The 22676-nt window shown below is 39.4% G+C and overlaps 1 protein-coding gene across 2 annotated transcripts in view; it reads right to left on the bottom strand.

Moving 5' to 3' along the window:
• The window catches only part of LOC123515633 (la-related protein 1-like), a 149499-nt gene extending 137641 nt beyond the window's left edge, over positions 1 to 11858 (bottom strand). For both annotated transcript variants that reach the window (XM_045274433.1, XM_045274435.1), the window contains exon 1: positions 10965 to 11858. In XM_045274433.1, the coding sequence (XP_045130368.1) occupies positions 10965 to 11643 (679 nt within the window). In that variant the 5' untranslated portion in view covers positions 11644 to 11858. The remainder of the gene's footprint in view (positions 1 to 10964) is intronic.
• Positions 11859 to 22676: the final 10818 nt, after the last annotated feature.

Here is a 22676-nt window from a genome sequence, read left to right as displayed (position 1 = left end):
TGAATACTATACTTTGAAATATAGCATAAATGTAACTACACTGGGAAAAAAAAAAAAAAAAAATATTTGACCTCCAGAGACTGATGTAGACAGAGTGGCTTGACAGGCTGAGGTAAGGAAGTGAGAGGTAACAGGAAGAGGAAGAAGATGCCATGACTGTTGGTATGAGAAGATAAAGGATGAAGTGTCGTAAAGAATAAAACGGAAAGGAGATAAAAAGAAAGATTACAAAGAAAATAGGAAGAGGAAAGTGTCACTATGGTACAAGGGGAGTTCAGGTTTGCTGTTAGTGTTCTTTCAAAGGTGTACTGTAAATCTATATTGACAAGATCACTTTTATTGAGCAGACAAGCTGTAGCAATCAGAAGGTTCAACTCGAGACACTGCAACACCTCAACCTTCTGGAAACCCAAAACTTTAACTTAAGATGGTTTGATGATTTAAACAGTCCAGAATCACCCACTGGATTGATTGACTGGAATGAATAAATGTCCTATTTCTAAACAACAGAGAATAATATTGACTCACTGACAAAAAGTTCATGGTAGAGAAACTATTGGCAGGATTGTAATGACTAACTATGCCTGATGACCTCAAGCTGTACATAAACACTAGAAATTTATGGTAATGGTGTAATGAATGAGAAACTACTACTAGGTATTAATTCTAAGCTTATTGAAAACATTACCCTTGTTAACCCATTGACTCAGATTGTTGAAAGTAAAAAAAAAAAAAAAAAAAAAAAAAAAAAAAAACTAATGTGGGTATTGACACAGAATAAGGCTCCCCACACACTCACCCACCTCTCTCTCTCTCTCTGAAAACATGGCAAGACATGAAGGAATAGTCAGGAAGAAAACAGTATACCATTCTATCCAATCCTATCCTCTAACAGTATCCAGATTTCAGAACACTAAACTGATGCTAATGTAGAGAATTTGTCATTTTAGCAACTTTCGACAATTAACACTTTTTTTTATGCAAGAGGGGAAACTAGCCAAGGGCAACAGAAAAAAAAAATCAATCAATCAATCAATATAAGAAAAAAAAGACAAAAGTCTTGAAACCTCCCTATTAAAAAGAAGTCACGCCATAGGAAGATGAAAATACAGAATCAGGTAGGAAGTTCCAGAGTTTCCAGAGAAAGGTATGAATGATTGAGAATATTGGTTAACTCTTGTATTAGAGAGCTGGACGGAATAGGGATGAGAGAAAGAAGAAAGCCTTGTGGAGCAAGGCCATAGGAGGATGGGAGGCATGCAGTTAGCAAGATCAGTAAAGCAGTTAGCATGAAAAATAACGATAAAAGATAGAAAGAGATGCAACATTTTGGTGGTGAGAAAGAGGCTGAAGACAATCAGTCAGAGGAGGGGAGCTGATGAGATGAAAAGCTTTTGATTCCACCCTATCTAATAAAACTGTGTGAGTAGAACCTCCCAAAACATGCAAAGAGTACTCTACACAAGAATGGATAAGGCTCTTGTACAAAGTTAGCAGTTGGAGGGGCGAGAAAAACTGGTGGAGACACCTCAGAACACCTAACTTCATAGAAGCTGTTTTAGCAAGAGATGAAATGTCAAGTTTCCAGTTAAAATTATGAGTAAAGGACAGACCAAGGATATTCAGTGTGGAAGAAGGAGACAGTTGAGTGTCACTGAAGGGATAATAGTCTTGGGAGGCTGTGTCGAGTTGATAGATGAATTAATTGAGTTTTTGAGGCTTTGAACACAATTAAGTTTTCTGTGCCCTAATCAGAAATCTTAGAAAGATGAGAAGTAATGCCTGTGGCATCCCTGTGTGATCTGTTGACTTCCTGAAGGGTTGGTCGTCTTTGAAAGGAATTGGAAAGATATAGGGTGGTATCATCAGTGTAGGAGTGAATGGGGTTAAGATCATTAATGAATAAGAGAAAGAAAGTGGGTGACAGGACAGAACCCTGAGGAATGCCACTATTAATAGATTTAGGAGGACAGTGGCCATCAACCACAGCAGCAATAGAATGGTCAGACAGGAAACGTGAAATAAAGTTGCAGAGAGAAGGATAAAAACTGTAGGAGGAAAGTTTTGAAATCAAAGCTTTGTGCCAGACTCTATCAAAAGCTTTTGATATGTCAAATGTGACAGCAAATTTCACTGAAATCTCTAAGAGAGAATGACCAAGATTCCATAAGGAATGCCAGATCACCAGTAGAGCAATCTTGACAGAAGCCATACTGGCAAAACAGATAGAAGATTGTGAAGTAAGAGATGTTTAAGAATCTTCCTACTGATAGAAAAAAAAAAAAAAAAAAAAAATTACACAGCAAGAGATTGAAGCTATAGGATGGTAATTTGAGGGGTTAGAACGGTGACCCTTTTTAGAACCGGCTGAATGTAGGCAAACTTCCAGTAAAAAGAAAGGTAGAAATTCATAGACATAGTTAAAAGAGTTTGGTCAAGCAAAGTGCAAAAACAGAAGCACAGTTTTTGAGAACAATAGGAGTGACCCCATCAGGTTCATAAGCCTTCCCAAGGTTTAGGCCAGCAAGGGCATGGAAAACATCATAATAGAGAACTTTCAATGTAGGCACGAAATAGTCAGAGGGAGGAGGAGAGGAAGGTACAAGCCCAGAATCATCCAAGGTGGAGCTTTTAGCAAAGGTTTGAGAGAAGAGTTCAGCTTTAGAGACAGAAGAGATGGCAGTGGTGCCATCAGGATGAAACAAAGGAGGGAAGGATGAAGAAGTAAAGTTATTGGAGATATTTTTGGCCAGATGCCAGAGGTCATAAGCCGGGGAGTTAGAGTTTAAAAGATATTGACATTTTCTATTTATGAAGGAGTGTTTGGCAAGTTGAAGAACAGATTTGACATGATTCTGGGCAGAAATATAAAGTGCATGAGATTCAGGAGATGGAAGGCTCAAGTACCTTTAGTGAGCAACCTCTCTATCATGTATAGCACAAGAACAGGCTGTGCTGAACCAAGGTTTAGAAGGTTTAGATTGAGAAAAAGAATGAGGAATGTAAGCCTCAATGCCAGACACTATCACCTCTGTTATGTGTTCAGCACACAGAGATGGGTCTCTGACACGGAAACAGTAATCATCCCAGGGAAAATCAGCATAATATCTCCTTAGGTCCCCCCATCTTTTTTTCAATACTACATTACAAGGTGTAAAAAAACTTGAATGATCCAGTCACCAAACAATCGGTGCCAGAGCATACAAGTATCCCTGGTAGCATTATCAAGCAGAAAATTAAATTCTCTGCACTGAAATGCCTCACTAAATCAACTTCCACCTTTGCCATCAGAAACTAAATCAACTTCCACCTTTGCCATCAGAAACAAGTGTCATCTTTCAAAGCCATAATGAAGGTTTGCACACGAGTGCATTATATTTAGCTTAGTGAATGGGGTTTTAAGTGCTCTGGTGCCTTATCCTTACTTTCTTTTTTCTCATATTTTCTGCTTTTCTATGTATTTATCATGCTTTTGTTTACTAGCTTGATAGTGATCAGGACACAATACCTTTAGGAAATCATAGAAATATATCAAGCAGCAATAATTTGATTTGTCACCTCTAACACAAATTCCTACATCACAGTGTTACTTCCTTCCTTTCTTTCACTTCGCCTTTGTTTACTAGCTTTGCCATGGTCAGCTGTGGGGTAAACAATGCATACCTGTAGAAAAATACTAACTAGCAACGTTTCTTTTTGTAGCCCCTGAAACACACTCCCATATCATTGTCTCTTTCTTCCTTTCTATTACTTTGCCTATGTTAACTAGCTTTGCAGTGGTCAGCTGTGTGACAAACAATGCATACCTGTGGAAATATACCAACTAGCAAAGTTTCCTTTTGTCACCCATCAAAGCAACCTCCAATATCGTAGTCCCTTACTCCCTTTTACATTGCATTTGTGTGTCTGTATAACCACCACCCCTTCGTTTATCTGTACACTAACAACATTTTCATTGATCACCTATAAAAACCAGTCTCTCAAACATATCAATAAATGGATAAATGGGTAATAAACATGAGAAAAAAATAAACCAACAAAAATAAAGAAAAAAGCTAATGCCTAGATAGCATAACTAATTAAGTAGATGGATGATACAACTTCACACGTTTCCTGTCATCCACGGAAGCAACTCCTACCAGCAGGAAATCTTCAACAAGGGAATTAATACAAGAAGAATATAGAAAGAAAACAAAAGAAAATGATGAACAATACTAAGAGGAGGCAAATTCAAACATCTCTATTTGCCACCCCTTAAAATTGATATGGTGAAAAAAATTATATATATATATATATATATATATATATATATATATATATATATATATATATATATATTGTTAATTCATAAAGTAAAAGAAAAGTCAAGGAAATTACTGTAGATCTGCCTTTAGAGGACACACCTTCAGTGAGCCTTTATCTTCAATTGTTTTTGTTGCCCTTTGTCAATTTTCCTTTCTTACTTAAAGAAACTTGAAAAAAAAAATGTCTTACTCACAAAACCAAAGTGAATCCGCAGATGCAATGATAAGTCACAAAACAAAAAAAAACAAGAAAATCAATGATACAGAAGATAACTGCTTCTCTATCTCCATCTTCCTATGACCTGAACTCATTTAATTAAAAAAGATGTTTCAGGACATTTATCCCATTCTTTTGGCTAACTCTTTCAGACCTGTTCAGGGACTGACACCTAAGTGGACCTTTTTGTTTAATATTTTTTGTTGTCTTTAGCAAGATCTTCTCTCTTGCATAAACAAAAAATAGTAAATAAATTTAAAAAAAAGTGCACTTTATCTGAGAATCTGCTTCATTTATCTCTACCACACAAAAATCACCATGTATCTCTGATCAGTGCATGCCTAACAGCTTCCCTCCTTCCCTCCCTCCACCATGCCTCCCCACCAACACCAAACCCCAGACCATTCCCACATGGCTCCAAGGCTTATCCAGTTATACAAGAATGGTGCTCCAGATGTGATTGTATTATAGAGATCTTGATAGTGTACAAGGTAAGTTTGAAAGTCTCTAAAAGTCACCATGTTAAGCATAATTCCTTTGCAACGGGTGAGTAAGAATGATGTGTGTTCATGTGTGATAATTATTATTATTTCTTCTTAAGTAAAAGGGGAAAACTGGCCAAGGGCAACAAAAACTGTCAAACAAAAAGGCCCACTGAAATAGATGCCAGTCTCTAAACAGAGTCAAGAGAGTTTGCGAAATGAATGGGATAAATGTCTTGAAAGCTCCCTCTTGAAAACACAAAAGCAGGCAAGGATAGGTACTTCATCATCTTCCTGCCAATACCACAAGAGCACAAGCACATTGTTATAAGTAGTATCATAGTTGAAAAGACATGACAATCAAGGGTAACAAAATCAGTGAAGGGTAAGAATGCAAGAGTTAACTAACCAGTGTAGTATAGTCTAAATTGCAAGAGTTAACCAGTGCATTATATTCTCAAACACTGGAGTTAACCCGTGCAGTATACTCTCAATTACTAAAGTTAACCAATGCAATATGCTCTCAATCCCAAGAGTTAACCAGTGCAGTAAGCTCTCAATCCCAAGAGTTAACCAGTGCAGTAAGCTCTCAATCCCAAGAGTTAACCAGTGCAGTAAACTCTCAATCATTCATCCCTTTCTCTGGTCAACACTAGAACTCCTTCCCTGCTTCTGTATTTCCTCCCTGAAATGAGGAACTCTTTCAAGGAGGTGGTTTCTAGACACTATCATCCTACAGGGGAATTGTAAGTACTCTGTGGATATCTTTTCTTTTCTCCCTCTGGTCACTGGTCTCTCTTTAACAAAAAAAAATCAATCAATAAATAAAATAAAATAAATAAAATAAAATAAATAAAACAAAATAAGATAAATAAAATAAAAAATAAAATAATAATAATAACAATTATGATTATTACTAAAATAATAGTAATAATAATAACAATAATGATAACAATACAACAACAACAACTACTACTACTACTACTACTACTACTACTAATAATAATAATAATAATAATAATAATAATAATAGTAGTAGTTAATAATCATAATAATGAATAAACATATAATCAATAGAAAAAGCTCACAAGAGTGGTGGCAGGGATCAAGCTGTCAGCGTCAGCCTTTTTGATCTTTCACTGGGGATTGCCACTTCAGTGTCTATCCTTTTCAGAATTGTTGTTGCCTGAGGCAATGCACCTCTTAAAAACAAATAAATTAGGTAAATAAATCAATAAAGAAATACATAAATAAATGAAAAAAAATAATAAATAATAAAAAATCAAGTCAATAATATTTATTGATATTTTTCCTATTTCCATTTGGATTCTTCAGAACACAAACCCAGTGTGTGTGTGTGTGTGTGTGTGTGTGTGTGTGTGTGTGTGTGTGTGTGTGTGTGTGTGTGTGTGTGTGTGTTCCACTTTCATAAGAAAAATGCATAATTTTTTTTTCTTACAAAGAAAAGATACACATATAATGAAACAATCAAGACTTTTATGTTTTGCAAAATCACTCAATTGTTTTATTCAAACAAGATATCGTAAAGTGTGTGTGTGTGGGGGAGGGGGGGATGCGTGCCTGCGTGTGAGTGTCTAATAACAATAACAATATTAACAACAACAATAAGAAGAAGAAAACGGAAAAGAAATAAAAAACTTATTAATATTGTAGTGTAGAATGGAAATATACAATGTGTGTGTGTGTGTGTGTGTGTGTGTGTGTGTGTGTGTGTGTGTGTGTGTGTGTGTGTGTGTGTGTGTGTGTGTGTAATTCACCTCGGTCGCCTACTGGTCACCCAGCCAGCCTTTCCCATTACGGAGCGAGCTCAGAGCTCATAGACCAATCTACAGGACTGAGACCACAATACACTCCACACACTGGGAAAGCAAGGCCACAACCCCTCCAGTTACATCCTGTACCTATTTATTGCTAGGTGAACAGGGGCTACACATTAAGAGGCTTGCCCATTTGCCTCCCCGCTTTCCGGGATTCGAACCCAGGCCCTTTCGGTTGTGAGCTAAGCGTGCTAAGCACTACACTGAGCAGTGTGTGTGTGTGTGTGTGTGTGTGTGTGTGTGTGTGTGTGTGTGTGTGTGTGTGTGTGTGTGTGTGTGTGTGTGTGTGTGTGTGTGCACACGCGTGCAGAGTTCTGTCAAAACACAGGTGTGCACCCAGCACAGCAGCAGGACTTCAGCTCATCACCCTGTGTGCCCCCTCCCTCCCCTCCCTCACCTGCCAACACCACACCCACCACCCTCATGCTGCTGTAAGTAGTGGCTGGGCTGCTCCTGGCTGCTGCATGATTACATCCACTACACGAGTGTTGTGGCAGGGCTGTCTGGGAGTCTGTGCCTTTTCAACTGGGGCCAATGGAGATAGGAGTGTGTGCAATGTTCTCATGTAACTTTATTCTACAGGACTGAGAGAAGCTTGTGTCTGTACATACAAGTGGTGTGAGGTGCGTTGTCTGGGCTATCCTGTGTAGGACTGCTGGCCTGGTACTGGTACATACACAGATAGCAAGATACTCAAGTGTTAGCCTCACTGATGAAAAGTGCAAGTCATAAAGACTGATGTAGTGCTGACATCAATATGAGTACACACTGCTAAGCCAATCATGTGTCAGACTGGTCCTGCTGCAGGCCAGCTGAGTGTGTGGCTGCCCACTGGTGACACAAGCACGCCATCCTCATTTTTGTTGCCCTTCCTGGTTCCATTTCTGTTATATTCAGCATGTGGAATAGAGCAAGCTTGTATTCATGATCATGTGGATGGTGATACTTCAAGTTCATTTAGCGCTAGCCAAGGTTACACGAGAGCACTGCCTCCGCTATCAAGAAAGTACCTCAAGCCAAGACAACACTCAACACCTCCAGAATGTGAACTAAGCAGTGTGCCAGAGCTACCCAGGCTACACTTTGCTCATCAGCCACAGCTCATAATGACTAAGAACCAACAAGAATGAGTCATGGTTTGTGTTTACTATAGTGGAAATCTAAATTGGCCAAGATATGCACAGCTGGTGACTCAAACCACCCCACTGAACCATCCAAAGCAAGACATGCAGCTGTGCAGGCCTGACAGTCTGACCAGTGTGATGCTACCTCTTGCCTGCAGGTCAAAACTGAGTACCACTCTGAGGGACATGGCTTCATCACTGACAGGATGCAAGGCTCAACTGTCCCGCCAAGTATGTGTGGGCACAATGCCAGATGAGCAGGTATTCAAAACATTTTGCTCCCGATGGTTGCAGAAAAGTGTTTCAGAGAATAAGCAAATGCTGTCCAGTGCATCACAGACATATATTTGCTGACCTCCAATATAGACAGAAAACTTGGCTGCCATCCAAACAGAGCTGATGCATGACAGGTGTTATTACTAAGCTTAAAACTACATACTAGAGCTTATTCTCATAACAATTATAATATAATAATAATATCAAAATAACAATAATAATAATAATAATAATAATAATAATAATAATAATAATAACAATAATAATAATATAAACAATAGCAACAATAAGAATAATAATGTTATCAATATCATCTAAGATATTAACTATCATTATTTTCTTATTCAATATCTCAATATGTCCATGAATATGTAATTGAGATAATAACCTTAAACTTAAAATACATTACAATAATTACCATTAAATAATAATAAATGTATCAAAATTTGGTTTAATTCGCAAGAGTGAGTAAAGAGAGAGCCAGTCCCACAACTAGCATGCACAGCAGCACCTCATCCACCTCTCCACATAGACACCACAGCTGGGTTGCCTGCCTCCTGCACCACAGGACCATCAGCTGCTGCTGGCCCACTGGTGTACCAAACAACACAATCTTGGCACTCTACAAAGTACTCAGCTAAAAATGCTGCACAGAGGCTGCCACCACCACAACCAAAACCAATACAAAATTAAAGAAGTCTAGTCCATTCAGCCAACAATTACCATTATGGCTCTTGAACAAAACTGCACCAATGCTCCATCTGTGTGTGTGTGTGTGTGTGTGTGTGTGTGTGTGTGTGTGTGTGTGTGTGTGTGTGTGTGTAGGGTCTCTTCCTACTAGAGTTAATGTTGTTGTATCCATTGTTTTTTTGTTTTTTTTTTCCCTTTACCATGTGGGCTTTTCACAAGTATTTAATTGGCTACAGGAGGTATCTTTTCAGGTATACCCAAATCTGAGCCCACCTGTTGGGGAACCATTACCCTGAGTAGGGAAGCCATACCTACACTCGGACCGCAGCCAGGATTTGAACCTGTGCGCTTGGAGATCCCTTGGATCCCTAAGCGTGAGTGGTTCCACTATACCAAAGTATGTGAAATGACTGTGTGTGACTAGCCCTGCATTAACTTGGATTTCCTGCATTCCATTTTTTTCTTTTTTTCTACACCAATTTGCTCATGTCAAAAAAATCTATTTATGTTGACATTCCATATATCTCATTCTCGTGTGACTAGTATATCTGTAGATTTTGAGCTGCCTTCCTCCTCCCTTCCCTTCATTAGCTTCTTGACATGACAAGTGTTCAAGCAAGACTAGTGACAGCTGACAGGACAGTCAAGCCAGACCAAAATAAAGAAAACTCACAAACCCCAAATATGAAAGCAAAACAGCATGGAATCCATCAACACCAACAACAACAATGAGTCAAACAGTCAGTGCTCATGTTCTTAAGACAGCAGAGAAAGAATCACCACACATCAACAAATGCAATGACCACAGAGTACTACAAGTTGGTGACATGTAGACACACTGCCACAACCCAAGGATGGCAACATTCCCTTAGCTGCCAGGGACCACCTGGGCTGGACAGGCAGGTGACAAGGCTGACTCACAAATACTGTGTGTCATGTTAACTGTTCTGCCTCTCATGGCTCTGTAAAGGACTGCACCTCTGATCTGTCAAAGTTCAGGTCGAGGCAATCACCGAGGTTTATATGGAAGCACCCTAATCACCTCAACTGGGAGCAAATAAGATGATTTTATCAAGCTTTTGCCCAGACAATGAAAAGAGCAACAGTAAAATCAATGAAATTAATTAATCAATCTCAACTTAACCTAACTAAACCTAGGCCTTGGAAATAACTTAAGTCTACTAACACCAGCACAGTAACTTAATCTCTAGGCAAACATATGATATTTTCTAAACACTCTACACAATGAAGAGATGAACTATGAAACTAATTAATCCAAACATCATCTATACAAGCCATTTGATGAAAACAGTAAGGTTGCCTCAATATCATCTGCTACAACTGTCCTGCCATTAAACAAGCAAACCAGGCAAAACTCCACAGCGTCCTTGTGTTACACTGTACTGCGCCCAAAAAAAAGCCTGGCAAAGTAGCAAATAATTAACTTATGAGTCTTGGCATTCATTCACCAGTCTAGACATCACAAGATGCACAGCCCCTCCCTCACCCACCCCTCCAGGACCACCACATCATTCAACAGTAAACACTACACACAAACATCAAACTTAAAAAAGGGAAACACAAGATAAACAGTGCAAAAGTAGAAAACAGCACAGCAGCAGCAAAAATTACTACAATGAGGGCAGGAACAACAGCAGCAGCCCAGCCCTCCTCGACACACACACACACACACACACACCACTGGCAAATGCATGGTATGAGATCAGGAGCACCACACACATATAGCAACATACACAATAATTAAACTATTGTCATCAGTATAAGAAATACACTAAGATTGAAAAATGTTTAAGCTTCACCAATAACAGAGTTTGTGTGAGGTGGTGCAGTGGTTTGGCACTCCAGCCTATGCCTGATGTGGGGCAAGTGAGCCACTCTGAAGCCAGCCTTGTGGGGATGGTTAATGAGAAGTGGGACTTGGCCTCACTGCACCCGTGACACTGCCACACAACAAGCGTGACCCAACCTGCCCCGCCTTACAGCCCCCACAAACACAGAACAACAGTACTTACTAGCTGCTGGCGCTTGTGGAGGAGCTGCTGCTGTTGCTGCAGGTAGTGCCGGTGCTGGTCCTGCATGTGCCGAGATGTCCCCAGCCTTGGTAGGGGCGGGGTTCGCTGGAAAGTTCTGCCTCTTTTCCCAGATGTTGACCCTCGGGGCGGGCGCGGGCACGTAGTGCACCTTCTCCTCCACCTCTACCTCAGCTACCGCCACGCCTTCCTCCACCGCTGCCTCCTCTTCTCCCTCTGGCCCGTTCAGCTGCCTCGGGGCCAGCTCCCTACCAGGCCTCTTGCCGCCCCTGCCCCTGGGTACACCCTCGCCGCCCCTGTCATGCCGCGGCTCCCACTCGGCGTACTCCCGCCGTCCGCCGCGCCCGCCCTTGCGCCCACCGCGGGCGGCCTCCTTCTTCCTGGCCCGGTCCTTCTTATTACGAATCTCTGTGAACTGCGACAGTTCCTCAGGGTCCAGGTCAGCGCCAGAGGCCTCCCCGGGCGGCACGGTGACCTCACATGGCCTGGTCACAGCTGCACCCTCGGCACTCTCCTGACTCACAGGTTTTTCCTCGGCGACTGGCTTGCTGGCCTCCCCTGGGGTGTCATTCTTCGCCCCGCCAACAATGCCAGCCCAGGAAGACGTCCCAGATTTGTCTTTTCCACCACGACCACTACAACTGTCTGTCTGCGTCGCCATATTCCAGACACTCGCCACAATATCACGACAAAATCTCTTATTATCAGCTTGACTCGACGAACACTTGCGCCAGTCAGCCGCACTAGCCACAGAGCTGTGTCATATAACCATTATCAACGCGGACAGGTCTATAGGAGCGAGAATATGGAGATAATTCCATGTGCCTCCTCCCATGCGTCCTCCTGCTCCCCTCGGGACAGCATGGTAGAGCCACGCAGGGGCCGCCGGGCCGCCCCGCTCCCCAACACCTTGAAACACGCACACCAACCTCTATCCACACCATACACCACACCCACCTATCGAATCTCACACCATATATTCTGACTACACTATTCTATACTTATGAACTTACCTAAATAAGATTTATATATAGGTATATTGTTGTCTACTTATCCCTTCGCAGCTCTCAAGGCAGATCATGTTTGTGTTGGATAAAGAGAATCTAATCCTATCTATGAGCACCAATGCCGCTCTTCGTGGCATCCCTCTCGTTATGTCCCAGAATTTCGACTGTCTGTTTTCATAAGAACGTGAAAAAATGAAACATTTCAGGAAATTTGAAAAATGTTTACCTTGCGAACTTTAATGCGTTTTATATAAATGCAGCTGTATGGGAGGGTGGAGGCGAGAGGAGAAGGGGAGGGAGGGCCACAATGTGCGAAACACTGCAGGCCAGACTCTTCATTAGTAGGCGCACAGCTAAATGTCCACTAAATTTCATTCACATTGATTTTATATCCTGAAATGTGTATGATGATCTTAATTATTCGTATCAGAATGCAGCAGGATATAAATCAATGAAAAATACAAACACTGTAAATATAATATGTAAAACTAGCTAGGTAATGAACTGCAACTGTCTTTCTAAGTTTCTTTCCAATTGATTTTGTATTATCTAAAGGCAGGTTCACACGTGTCAATATGAGACTGAAATTACAAGTCGCTAGAAGTATCAACTGACCCCTTCTAGTCGGAACACGTTCACACATAGCAACTGGGAAGAGGATGCAAACAAACAATTATACTCAACAAGATGTCTTCCTCGAGTGACGATGACGATTACGATCAAATTACATCCTCACAAGTATTCAATCCTCATCTCCAACAACACCCTGCACGTAGGAAAACAGTTCTTGGAGAGTGGCAGTTATCTCATTGAACGCCGATTTGCTTAAGCTTTTCATATTGTACAATTAATTTTCTGGGTCCCCGATGTGCTCTTTTTCCCTCACCAACTTCAACATCTCTACATCTGGACACCATACATTCAAACCTTTCTCTGTGTCGTCAAAACGTAAACAAAGTTGCAAATCAACTGAACAAGACCAATATGTTGGTCTTGTTTTGTGACTGGTTGTTCCAGTCTCTACTCTCTAGGCAGTGGGAGCCGATATTCAATCGGAAACTCTACTGACTTGCAATTTCAGTCGCATATTGACACGTGAGAACCCCGCCTTAACAATCGATACAAGATGATTATGAATATTCTTACTGAGCAGTCTGGAATACATCCGTCAGGCTATACGTGAAACAAATAAACTTAAACGTATAGTGTAGATAGTACATACCAATAAGTGAAGAAAACACCAAGTATGCCTCTCCATGCAGTTTAATTTCCCTCTCATTGATTTTACGTGTCAGTAATGCATGTGGTATGAAATGTACTACCAAGACAAATTAATCTACATGATTAGTCTCTTGAACATACTTATGAGTGATGGGTAATTTTTTTTTTTCGTTCTTTCTTTTCACCTGGTGACGCAACACGTAAAAAGATCAAACAAAGAGTGATATGCTACGGGCGTGACAAGAGTCGTATAGACTGGATCGGGCTGGATCGAATACCGTTACTTTATTCCTTGTATTCTGAAATGCTTTGCTCTTTCACCATACTTTCAAAGAACATATTGATGATCATATAGCCAGGTTTTCAAGAGCGTTAATTTTCTCCTGTTAATAAAACGGAAATCTTGCTGCGTCGCTAGAATCATTAGAAAAGAAGAAGAAAAAAAAAAAAAATCAACTATGTAGAGCCTTTTGAAAGAAGTGTAGGTCAGGTTAGGGGTGTTTCAGAATATGCACCAATATAATGAAGGGTAAAAGAAAGGAACCATGCAATGATCCCCTAGCTATACCTTCCACTAACTTAATTGTCTTGTCTATTTTTTTTTTTTCCTTCATTGAATTAAGCGGGACATTTAAAAAATCTTTTCCTCTGACGATAACATTTGGCTCTGAGCAGTATTAACTTATTAAGGAACATAAATGATTGAGGCTTTAGGGGATATAACAAGGCAGATAAGCAAAATCCTCAGGATCAATAATTATAAAGCACAAGAAATAATGAGTTCAAGATTGATAACTTAGAGAGAGAGAGAGAGAGAGAGAGAGAGAGAGAGAGAGAGCATACACAACTTATTTGCTGTCTCATCCATCACATTCCTTCATGAGACTGTGCCTTCCCACCAGGGAACAGTAAGACTAAGAGTGTGAACGATGTAATTCACCACGATTGTCTTCTTTTCACCCAGCCAGCCTTCCCTGTTAAGAGGCTAAGTAATTCTTCCCTTGAGGGCCAGGGAAACAGTATGATCCTCTCTTCCTTTTATTTACATTTTTTTTTCTATGCAGGAGCGAGAGCCAGCTAAAAAAAAAAAAAAAAACTTTATTGCCTTTTTTCTGATTCTGTAAAAGATAAGCAAAGAGTTGGCCAAAATTAGGGAGCAAATATCTTTATACCTCCCTCTTAAAACATGTCAAGTCGTAAGAAGACAGAAATACAGAAGTAGGTAGGGAGTTCCTGAGTTAATTTACCAGAGAAAAGTATGAATGATTGATAGTACTGGTTAACACTTGCGGTAGTGAGTTGGACAGAATAGGGATGAGAGGAAGAAGAAAGCCTTGTGCAGCAAGGCTGCAGGAGGAGGGGAGGAGGGGAGGCATGCAGCTTGCAAGATCAGTAGAACAGTTAGCATGAAAATAGTGATAAAAGATAGAGACGCAACATTTCAGTGGTGAGAAAGAGGCTGAAGACAGTTAGTCAGAGGAGGGGAGTTGATGAGACAAAAAGCTTTTGATTACACCCTATCTAATAAAACTGTGTGAGTGGAACCCTCCCCAAAAATGCAAAGAGTACAGAGTTAGCAGTTGAACGGGTGAGAAAAACTGGTGGAGTTGCCTCAGAATGCCTAACTTCATAGAAGCTATTTTAGCAAGAGAAGAGATATGAAGTTTCCAGTTAAGATTACGAGTAAAGGACAGACCAAGGATATTCAGTGTGGAAGAGGGAGAGAGTTCAGTGTCATTGAAGAAGAGGGGATAGTTGTCTGGAAGGTTGTCTCAAGTTGATAGATGGAGGAATTGAGTCTTTGAGGCATTGAAAACTACTAGATTTCATCTGCCCCAATCGGAAATCTTAGAAAGATCAGAAGACAGGTGTTCTGTGGTGTCCCTGCATGATCTGTTGACTTCCTGAAAGCTTGGTCATCTCTGAAAGGATGTGGAAAGATGTACGGTGGTATCATCAGCATAGGAGTGGATAGGGCAAGAAGTTTGGTTAAGATCATTAAATGAATAATAAAGAGAGAGGGTGACAGGACAGAACCCTGAGGAACATCACTATTAATAGATTTAGGAGAACAGTGGCTGTCTACCACAGCAGCAATAGAATGGTCAGAAAAAGAAACTTGAGATAAAGTTGCAGAAAGAAGGATAAAAACTGTAGGAGGGCAGTTTTGAAATTGAAGCTTTGTGCCAGACTCTACCAAAAGTTTTTGATATGTCTAATGTGACTGCAAAAGTTTCACCAAAATCTCTAAAATTTTAAAGGATGACCAAGACTCTGTAAGAAAAGCCAGATCACCAGTAGAAGACAGAAGCCATACTGGCAATCAGATAGAAGATTCTGAAGTGACAGGTGTTTAAGAATCTTCCTATTCAGGATAGATTAAAAAACTTTAGACAAGCAAGATATTAAAGTTATAGGAAGGTAGTTTGAGGGATTAGACTTTCTTCAACCATTTCCTTGTATCCGATTTAATTCTCTCTCTCTCTCTCTCATCTAAATAGTTGGATGAATCTATATAATAACACTTCTAAGCCATCCTTGCACACTTGTTACCTATTAGCTAAGGGCAATATTTAGAAGTCATCTCAACTTCCACTTTGTGCCTCAAAGCTGCTTTCTTATCATAATTCTCAACTGTCTTATCTTTGATTGTATTTGGTATCATCCTTTCTACTTTAATTAGTACCATCTCCAGCTAATTCACAACTTCCATACATTGCAAGATGCTTGGAACAGCCACACTCTTCTATTTTTAGCACATCAAACTTGTTCCCCTTCATGCTGTACTCACTCACTAAATTAAGTAACCAGTAAATTTCTCAGCTCACACATTCATCTCTCACACAGACACACACACACACACACACACCATGTAATGTAGTGGTTAGCACACTTGGCTCACTGAGGAGGAGGCCCGGGTTCGAGTACTGGGTGCAGCAAGGCAAATGGGCAAGCCTCTTAATGTGTAGCCCCTGTTCACCTAGCAGCAAGTAGGTACAGGATGTAACTCGAGGGGTTGTGGCCTCACTTCACAGTGTGTGTAGTGTGTTGTTGTCTCAGTCCTACCTGAAGATCAGTCTATGAGCTCTGAGCTCGCTCCGTAATGGGAAAGGCTGGCTGGGTGACCAGCAGATGACCATGGTGAATTACACACACACACACAGAAAAGAGATGGGACCAGATGATGTATCAGGCTGGACACTAAAGGAATGTAAAGGTCAATTGTTAAAACCAATTTGGGAAGTGATTACAAGCTCATTAGAGGAAGGGAGAGTACCACTGGAATGGAAGAGAGCTGACATAATTTCAATATTCAAAGGAGGAAAGTCAACTGAGCCATTAAACTACAGACCAGTGTCACTGACAAGTGTTGTGGGAAAGATATGTGAAATTGTTATCCAAGAAAAATGGTTTAAATATCTGGAAAAAGAACAAGTTATATCAAAGGGACTATTTGTGCTCAGGACAGGAAAATCATGTGTCAAATTTACTAAGTTTCTACTCAAGCGTAATAGGACTAGAGAGCAGAAATGGATGGGTGGACACTGTGTACCTGGACATGAAAAAAGCTTTTGATAAAGTCCCACAAAGCAGACTACTTTGGAAGTTGGAGAAAATAGGATGACTGAGAGGAATAATATTAGATTGGATAAGGGATTACTTGAAGAGCAGAGAGACGAGAACCGTGATCAGAGATTTATACTCATCCTGGAGTAAAGTAACAATTGGAATACCACAGGGGTCAGTATTAGCCTCCATTATCTTCCAGGTATATGTACAATGGCGGCTTGCCCATAAGAGCTGCGGAGCTCCAGTCCTCCCAGGCCAAGACACTCACTGCCAGGTATATGACTCCATCAATCTCACACTAAGATAATACACAAGTAAAAAATACATCATAACAAAAAGTCCTTATATATTATGTCTTTTTCAAAATATTTATGAATAATTTTTAGAAATTTACAATGAAACAAGACAAAAATAGAAGTTTAATGGTGTAGGATATTTTGGCGCTATACCTAAGACTTTTGAGCTGCGGTTGGTGCAGCTCACTCTCAGCCTGCTTCTATAGACTTTACGTAGGTCCAAGGCCTATGTTTACATTGCGTTATATGGTATAACTGTAAGTTTATAAAATTCTTTAATTATTTCTTTTAATTATCATTATTATACTGTTGGGTGAAGCTTATAGTGACACAATCCCTCCATTCTATTTTTCCATGAACCACCACTGTATATGTAAACGACATATAGTATGGTGACCAGTTATACTAATTCATTTGCTGATGATGCAAAATTGTTAAGAGTAATTAAGACCCAAGAAGACCATTTGCTTCTGCAGGAAGATATAGACAAAATTTATGAGTGGAGTAAGAGGTGGAAGTTAGAATTCACTGCCAAGAAATGCCACATAATGGCCACGTAATGGAATTAGGAAAGGGTAAGAGAAGACCGTATGGAACTATTTGTTGGGAGAGGAACAAATAATGAAGACTAAAGAAGGAAAAGATCTGGGAGTGGTTATACAAGAAACACTGAGCCCCGAAAAACACAGTATAATATTTGGAACAACGTATAAAATATAAAATATAGACCAAAAAGAGAAAAAGAAGAAATGAAATCAGTCAAAGACCTACTGAAGAATCTTAATGACGAAGATATGCAGAACTTGGAAGAGGAAGTAGAAGAAATAAACAGAATAGGACCATATCAAGAAGGAAAAACGAGACCAATTAAAATACTACTAAAATCACCAGCAGCAACAGAAGAAATATTATATAGAACAACAAAACTTAGAGAAACAGAAGGCTGCAAGGATATCTATATAAAGAAAAATAGAAATGAGGAAGAAAGGAAGAGATACAATGAACTGGCAGCAGCAGTAAAGGAAAAGAATAATGAAAGGTCAGAAGAGGAGAAGAAGGCATTTTTGGAGAATTCTAGGAGACAGGATAAGGAAATGGTATATAAACGAGAAGGAAGAGAAAAAGTGGAACAAGTTTAACTAAAAATGATAAAGGCAAAAGACTAAAAATGATGTATACGAACATAGACAGGGTTTTATCAAGTAAATTAGAATTAAGAGATTACATAAAGAAAGAAAATCCAGATATTGTATGCCTGGCTGAAACAAAACTAAATGAGGCAATCAAAATAGACTTGGATAATAGGTATAATGTATGGAGAAGAGACAGAGTGGGTAAAGGAGGAGGAGGAGTCATGATAATGTTAAGGAAGGAGATAGTGATAAACCAAGTGGAATGTGGGAAGGAAAAGCAGAAGTATTGTATATTAAGATGCATATTAATAAAAAGAGATAACAATCATTGTAACATATGTGCCACCAAAACAAATTCATGGACCAATCAAGAATATAAAGACATGATAGATGACACAATAAGGAGTCTAATGAGAATCGTTAAAGAAAGGAGAAAAGTGATATTAGTAGGAGATTTCAACTGTAAAGAAGTGGACTGGGAAAATTATGAAAGTGGTATGGGGAAGAAGCCTGGGAGAAAGATTCTTGAACCTAATGATAGACAATATGATGGACCAGAGAGTAAAGGAATGCACAAGATTCAGAGGAAACGACGAGCCGGCGAGATTGGACCTAGTTTTTACAAGGGTATACAAATGAATGACGATATAAGATATAAGTGCCCATTGGGAAAGAGTGACCATGCAATATTAGAAATAGATATAGAAGAAGGAAAGGAAGATAGAGACGATTCATACAAAGGAGACCGATTAAATTACAGAAAGGCTGATATTGAGAATCTCAAGAACTATTTTAAAACGTAGACTGGGAGGAGATGGAAAACTCAGAGACAATGCAAGACAAATATAACTTATTTTTGGAAATATACAAAACAGGAGTCAGGAATATGTCCCAAAATATAGACCAAAAGAAGAAGGAAAGAAAGATTGGTTTAATGCAAGGTGTGCTAGGGCAAAGGAGAAAAGAGATGGAGCATGGAAAAGGTGGAGGAGAAATAGAATCCAACAAACAAGGAAAACTTCAAGGCAGCGAGAAATGAATATGTTAAGGTGAGGAAGGAAGAGGAAAAGAACTTGAAAAAGATATTGTCGAAAAATGTAAGGAGCAACCAAAATTGTTCTATAGATTCATAAATGGAAAAATTAGGCAAAAGAAACAATAGAAAGGTTAAAAGGAGAGAACGGGATGGTGGAAGACCCAAAAGTATGGCAGAACTATTAAATAAAAATTCCAGGAGGTCTTTACTAAAGAATCCAAATTTGAGAGGCCACAGGGTAATAGAGAGACAATCTATATGAAAGAGATTAAAGTAACCAAGCTTGAAATAAAAGAGTTAATGAAGGAACTGGATGAAGAGAAGGCAATGGGACCAGATGAAGTCTCAGGCAGAATACTGAAAGAATGTAGGGAAGAACTAGCAAGTCCTATATACAACATCATAAAATGCTCAATAGAAAATGGAACAGTGCCAGTAGAATGGAAAAGAGCTGAGGTGGTTCCCATATATAAGAGTGGAAGGAAAGAAGAACCTTTAAATTACAGACCGGTATCACTAACTAGTGTAATATGCAAGATGTGTGAAAGAATAATAAAGAAACAATGGATCGAGTTCCTTGAAGACAACAAATTAATATCAAATAGCCAATTTGGTTTTAGAAAAGGACGGTCTTGTGTAACTAATTTATTGAGTTTCTATTCTAGAATAGTTGATAGAGTACAAGAGAGAGAGGATGGGTTGACTGCATCTATTTGGATTTAAAAAGGCGTTTGACAAAGTGCCACATGCAAGATTACTGTGGAAGTTAGAGGAGAAGGGTGGCTTAAAAGGAAGCACATTGAGATGGATAGAAAATTATTTGAGGGGGAGAGAAATAAGGACGGTAGTTAAAGATATGAAGTCCAAGTGGAGAGCAGTAGAAAGCGGAGTGCCACAGGGTCAGTATTGGCACCAATACTTTTCCTCATTTATATTAACGACATGCCAGAAGGAGTGAACAGCTACATAAATTTGTTTGCGGATGATACGAAACTGTGCAGAGTTATAAAGCAAAAGGAGGATTGTGAAATACTGCAAGAAGACCTAAATAAGATCTGGGAATGGAGTAAGAAGTGGGAAATGGAATTCAATGTGAACAAAAGCCATGTCATGGAAATGGGAAAGAGTGAAAGACGACCTGTGGGAATCTATAAGATGGGAGATGGAGTAGAACTGGAGAAAGTCAAAAGGAAAAGGACTTAGGAGTGACGATGGAAGAAAACAATCAACCAGTAAGCCATATTGATAGAATTTTTAGAGAAACATATAATTTGCTGAGGAATATTGGAGTAGCATTTCACTACATGGACAAAGAAATGATGAAGAAATTGATAAATACTATAATAAGACCCAGATTGGAATATGCAGGAGTAGTGTGGACCCCTCATAAAAGAAACACATAAGGAAATTGAGAGGCTACAAAAATGGCTACAAGAATGGTCCCAGAACTTGAAGGGATGACATATGAGGAGAGACTAAAGGCTATGGATCTACCAACCTTGGAACAAAGAAGGAGAGAGGAGACCTGATACAAGTCTATAAATTGATCAACGGAATGGACCAAGTGGATAATGAGAAACTGATCCTGAGAGAAGAATATGACATCCAAGCACAAGATCGCATAGTAAAAAGCTGAGAAAGGAAGATGTCTGAGAGATATTAAAAAATATAGTTTCCCGCAGAGATGTATTGAGACGTGGAACAGTTTAGATGAAGAAGTAGTGTCTGCAACGAGTGTGCACACTTTTAAAGTAAGATTGGATAAGTGTAGATATGGAGATGGGGCCACACGAGCATAAAGCCCAGGCCCTGTAAAACTACAACTAGGTAAATACAACTAGGTAAATACACACACACTGTGTGTGAAGGTTATGGAGTCTTTTACAGTGCACTTTAGTGGGATTATAATGTCACTCATGACTTACAGAAGCTCACAGGTGATACACACACCAGCTCGTGTGACAATGTTGATAAACACCTCTCACAGGGCTCTTTGGCTTCTCTTCCTCTTGTCTTTGTTTTAAGTGCATAAATGCATTCAGTTTTAATTATTCTAATTAATTAACATTTATTTTAGAATTTCACTACCATTTTTAGATATAGTATGGCTAAAACTTTGGAAAATTTGATATTTTGGAACTCTCATGTCCCGCTGCTTTCTCAAGTTTCAGACTTTTACTGTACAGGTAAGTGTAGTCAATTTTGATAAAAAAAAAAAAAAATGTTTTAGTGATTTTGCACATGCAGCAGAACAAATCAGATAAATCAGATCTTCAGATATTTCAGCAAGGGGTTCCCCCAATTGATGCAATTTATAGAAGATTTCCTCTACTAATATCCTTTTTTTCCTATGAAAGTCATGCTGATCTTCTAAGATTTACTCAGTACTGTTTCTCTTCTAGTCACCTTCACACTCTCACTTTTGGCCATCCAAATTAAAAAATAATAATTTTGCCCTTCAATGCAGAAAACTTGCAACCAGTTGGAGAATTGGCCATACAAGCATCATTAGATGTGAGCTGACATATGAATATGAATATGATACTCTATCCTACAGTAAGTACATTATCTTCCTGATCCATACCTGTTTCAAATCACTATCCCCTTCTGATGTCTGCATGGGAATCAGAAATCAGCCCTACCACTCCATCATACCGTCAGCTTTGTCATGACACATTTCAAATCATCCCAGCCATTACAGGGACACAGCTTCTGCCCACATCTGCCTTGGATACTTGCCTCACAGTAATTCAATGATTTTTCTTAATCCTGCTCACAATGTCATTGTCTACAGATTATAACTAACATATTTTCAAATAATCCTGCAACATGTTCTTCACTGGCTCTCAAGACTACCATTCTAGACAACTTTCTTTGCAATCTTCTACACACTCCATCTCTCACACTAAATCATTTTTGTACAAGAAAAAAAATTTGTGTTGCCTTGGAAGACTTTTTAGGAAAAGGCATCACACTATCGACAGGTAATGCAGCAAACTCAGTGGCATTGTCAATGACTGACTTGATTTTTGAAGGACATACAGTTTAATTCTATTCACTCCAGTTTGCAAGGAGGGTTCTAGACCTACATCATTCATCATCATGCCACAAGCATGTTATAAGAGAAATGCTTGCCCTGTCCAGAGTTGTAATTCTATTTCCCCTATTTTCCTTGTCTGTGCAGAAGTCTGCGGCTGTGAACCTGCAAAGACTTGGTTGCACTTGAAAATCATGAAATCATGAAATGAGTAATGATAAACTGAATACATACTTGTATATACAATACACTAATAAATTGATATAAGAAAATGTACGTTGTGAGTCCTATTTTTCCAAGGCTGGATCAGTTTTGTCACAGACTCAAGTCTCTTGTTCAAAAATTATTAATTGATGATTTAAAAATGCATTTAAAAGCACGCTATAGTCCTTGA

This window comes from Portunus trituberculatus, chromosome 39, assembly GCF_017591435.1.
Source record: "Portunus trituberculatus isolate SZX2019 chromosome 39, ASM1759143v1, whole genome shotgun sequence".
Lineage (NCBI taxonomy): Eukaryota > Metazoa > Arthropoda > Malacostraca > Decapoda > Portunidae > Portunus > Portunus trituberculatus.
Note: the sequence above shows the minus strand (reverse complement) of the source record. Positions and strands in the feature narration are given on the sequence as shown.